The sequence below is a fragment of the Mesitornis unicolor genome, unplaced genomic scaffold (assembly GCF_000695765.1).
Source record: "Mesitornis unicolor isolate BGI_N332 unplaced genomic scaffold, ASM69576v1 scaffold9951, whole genome shotgun sequence".
In the NCBI taxonomy this organism is placed as follows: Eukaryota; Metazoa; Chordata; class Aves; order Mesitornithiformes; family Mesitornithidae; genus Mesitornis; species Mesitornis unicolor.
This window is the reverse complement of record NW_010165780.1, coordinates 40,717-44,814: the sequence shown is the minus strand read 5'-3', so window position 1 is coordinate 44,814 and position 4,098 is coordinate 40,717. Positions and strand designations below refer to the sequence as shown.

At 43.2% G+C, this 4,098-nt stretch overlaps 1 protein-coding gene across 1 annotated transcript in view; it reads right to left on the bottom strand.

The window, feature by feature from the left end:
• Positions 1–1,894: 1,894 nt before the first annotated feature.
• RERE (arginine-glutamic acid dipeptide (RE) repeats) overlaps positions 1,895–4,098 on the bottom strand; it is a 42,414-nt gene continuing 40,210 nt past the window's right edge. Inside the window, exons 10-12 of the mRNA XM_010194749.1 lie at positions 3,971–4,098; positions 3,546–3,726; positions 1,895–2,533 (exon numbers count right to left, since the gene is read on the bottom strand). The exon at positions 3,971–4,098 is cut by the window's right edge and continues 9 nt beyond it. Of these exons, the coding sequence (XP_010193051.1) occupies positions 2,500–2,533; positions 3,546–3,726; positions 3,971–4,098 (343 nt within the window). The 3' untranslated portion in view covers positions 1,895–2,499. The remainder of the gene's footprint in view (positions 2,534–3,545; positions 3,727–3,970) is intronic.

Genomic DNA, 4,098 nt, shown 5'->3' with positions numbered 1-4,098 from the left:
GCTTATTTGCTGAATAATGTGAAGAAAAAAACCTCCCACAAATTATCAGAATGCTTTTATGGGAAAAAAAAAAGGGGAGAGATCAATGAATAGCTTTTGAACAGACAGCAAACTTCAGCTGGAAAAAAATAGAGAGGACCATGGGAAGCCATTAGCTTTTTATTTTTTAATTGAGAAGAGCTATAGCTAAAAATAACAGCAAAAGAGGAGGATCAGAAGAAAAAGAAGTGGCTGAACTCCCCCAGATTCCATGTGGTAAAAACAAGGAGGGGAGGTTTAACTGAAATGTGCCTAATTAGACCTTTAAGGTAAACTAAGGCACTCTCTCTGCTGAGCAGACCAATCTTCCCAGCCACTCCAGCATTAGCAAAAGTACAGACTGTTACTCAGAAGAAAACCGTGTCACCTGATCACTGCAGACAGTGGTGAAGACGACTTTACCATCCTCGAGTCTAGACTGAGCTCATGGGTTTCAAACCTCAGAAACTAAGCTGTTCCTCCCAGTACCTTCACAGAGACTTCAAATACAGCAGACAAACTGCTTAAATGCTATGGCAGTTCCTTAGCACTGAGAGATCTGCAATGGAGGACAGAAAAAAAGGATGATTGGTATCAGTTGAAGCAGTCCTCCTCTCCCTCCTATGAACCCTTGCTTTAAGTGGACCTAAAATACCCTGATGCGTATTTTTAATTGGTAAATTGATGTTACTGGTCTGAGATCCATGAGGTGGATAAAGCACTGTGCCTTCCATCAGGATGTGTGATTAACTCCAAGTTTATCAAACCTGGCTCAGTTCCTTCCTAAGACACAGCCGTCACACTGAGGAGTCTGCAGCAGCAGAGAGCGAGCGCTCGTGAGTGAAGAGAGAGAATGGGGGGAAGTTATGCACCAGCAGAAAAAATAGCCAGCAGATTCAGATGTCCATTGGTTGCATCACCCTCTGCTCTGGCAAAGAAAACCCATGGCAAAACAGTTGGGGAAAAAAAAAAAAGAAGAAAAATTCTGCCTAGACAGTAAACAGAGCTGTCTCCAAAATAATGCTCACTGGCCTTCTGCGTATTCCTCTCCTTTTACCATCCACATGGGAACCAGCCAACAGGAGTCACTCTGCATGGCCCTGTTGTGTTGGGAGTCAGTAAACGGTACTGTCCGTAGATCCGGGTAAGTTCCTGAGATACAGAACACTGGTGGCAATTAGAAAGTTCTTGCTTATAAAAACAAAACTAAACAGTCAAAGACTGGTCTTTTGCAAAACAACTTTAAGAACACGAACCGAGTGGCCTATCCAATTTTCTTAAGAACGTATCAAACGTAAGAGGCCAGAAAGAGCACGTCCTCCAAAAATATGCACATGCATACAAAATTCTGGCTGTACTAGTTTGAGCCACGGAGCATCTTAAAAAAGATTTTAGAACAGATTATTTCTTTGAACCTTTGCCTAAAGTCTAAAACCAACGTAGTTAGGTTAAGTTGCAAAAGGTAGTAGGAAAGAAGTGTATTATGGCCACACTGAAAATTAACCCTTGAAGTAGGCATCAAAAGGGTAAGCTCGTTCCAAGGGACACCTGCACTGCTGAGAAACCCAACTCAACAGAAACCACCTGCAGAACAGAGATGTAACACGAACGAAAAAACCAACGAACCCAAACAAACCAAAAAACCAAGGACAGAAACAGTCACTTGCAACATTATCCCTGCAACGCCCTTTAATGCTTATTGACGATATCAAACCAAATGTCAAGCTTTTACCCATTTGAAATTATTGATAACCATCACTCCCTTTAATTAAAGGGATAATTATATATATATATTTTATTAAAAAATCAACTCTGTATTCTGTCAATACCAGGTAGGAATTCACAATTTGTGATGTTACTGAAAATCAAGATAAACGTTTCTGGAGTTTTGTTTTGTTTTGTTTCTCCCCTCTACCCAAAAAAGTTATTTACAGACTTAAAAAGCCATGCTGCAGAACTGAGCTCTCTTTAAAATTATGAAGATTTCCTACAATGTATTAAAATAAAAGTAATTTTTATTATTATAGCACTTGGATTCAGAGCTTGTTATGTCATCTACTTGCAATCCTTGTTTTTGTTTTTAAAATAGCTATAGATGCATTGAGTGTCTCTTCACGCACAGTGACTTGTGTTGTGAATCTGATTCTAGCACCTACTCAAAACAAACTAGTAAGAAAAAAAACGCAAAAAACCAAGATTGCAGGAAGTTCTCTGAATACTCCACACAGTCCTGTATTTTCAATAGGCTTCTGAATACGTTGTCATGCAGGGAGACCCACGCCAGTCTTAAGAAATCTTCTCTACAAATGAACACTATGCTGATAAGTCTCTACTTGTTGGGTGGTTGTTTCTGCTTTAAATATATAAAGAAATCTTTATAAGATATTCTTTTCCTTTTGTAGCTCTTATTGTATGTAAAAATGTTCCACTCCTTCCCAAGGACTGGGGTTTCCATAGCTGGCATTACAAATAAATAATTTATTACAACTGTTTGTCGCCTTCTTTCTTCAGTCGACTGAAAGAGAAAGAAAACCCATTTTAACACAACGAAGGGGGTGTCACAACGCTTCACAGACACCTTTTGCCTTCCAGCCGACCCCACCCGCATGCCCTGAAGGGAACTGAGGTTGCCACAGGACTTGTGAGCTTTCAGCACAAAAATGAGAGCCGCTGTAGCAGCAGCGATAACGCTGTCTGTCCTAGGGGGGAGCGATGACCTTCTGCTACTGAAATGCTCCTGACACGGGAGAAAGATCACCAGCGCCGGCTCATCTCGCTCCTGCTTTATCTGCAGCTGCAGATATCACAGTCAGCTTCACAGCACAAGGCCAGCAGGCAATTTGGGACAGCAGAAGCAAGGACTGAAGCACCAGAGCAAAGCAGTGCAAGGCCAGTGTTTAATATGCTGCTCTCTATACAGCCTTACTACCCCTAGACAGGCAAAATGACCCTTGCTAGGGGCTGGTGGCTGCTGCTGCTTAGCTGACATTGTCAGCAGTCAATGCCAAGTAAAAAATAAGGTGGTGTCACATGAGGTATGCAGAGAACCACTTCACTATCAACACCATACAGCATTCTGGGGAGACAAAACTCACGTGATTCGTCTAGGCATCCTCATCTGGTAACACAGGATCTGTATTACTGACACATTTAAACCTCCTCCTGCCCTCAGAAACTTCTTCAGATTTACTGAATTCCTCCCCTCTTCTCATTCATGATGCTTTCACCCACCCTCCTCCACTATCTCATGGAGAGATGTGGAAGCAGCAAGCATACTAAGTATCCCACTAAAAACCCCAATCAGAGGTAGTTCTCTACATCATGTGTCAATAATTTGGACCTAGCTCCCAATTTGCCTTATCACCTATGCTCAAATTAGGTCTTGGAACAGCTTCACCATCTTCCATAACCACATCAGTAACAGCACACAGTAAGAAAGGCAGTAACTCAAAAAGATGGAATGTGGATAAAGATGAAGGAAGCCGTAGCACCCCTACATGTCCAAAAGCCTTCATGGCCCCTCTCACCTGTAATAATCTTCCTGACTTGGTAGATGACCACCGTGCATGTGAGGATGCCCGTGCAACCACTGCTGCTCCATTGCCAGTCTCTGCAGCTCTGCTGACTGGGCGTGCATGGCCTGCAGCTGGTGGGCTGCCGACATTGGAGGTGGAATGGCACCAGGCAGATCTCGTGGATAAGGAGTACCTAAAAGAGAAGAGAGTCGCCCATTTTAAACACTTGTTTGCTATGAGGTCTGCAGAGAGTCGTCCCATTAAGTTTGTTTTGTTGGTTTTTTTCCCCACCAAACCAACAACCCAAACTTTGGCTGCAGCTGAAGTTACAGCTCAACTCCACTGACTCCCCTCCCAAGAAATGCTAAGACCCAGAAGAAGAGATGACAGTTCAGATCAAGAGCCAACCCTCATAAAGGCCCACAAAACGCTCTCACCAAAGACTGGATGTCGGAGCATCTCATGCTCGTGAGGTGGCTGCCCTAGCAATGGGTTGGGGATGGTCCCAGGTGGGTAAGGAAAGCGTGCCAAATGGGGTCCAGCTGCTAAAGGATCCACCAGCGGA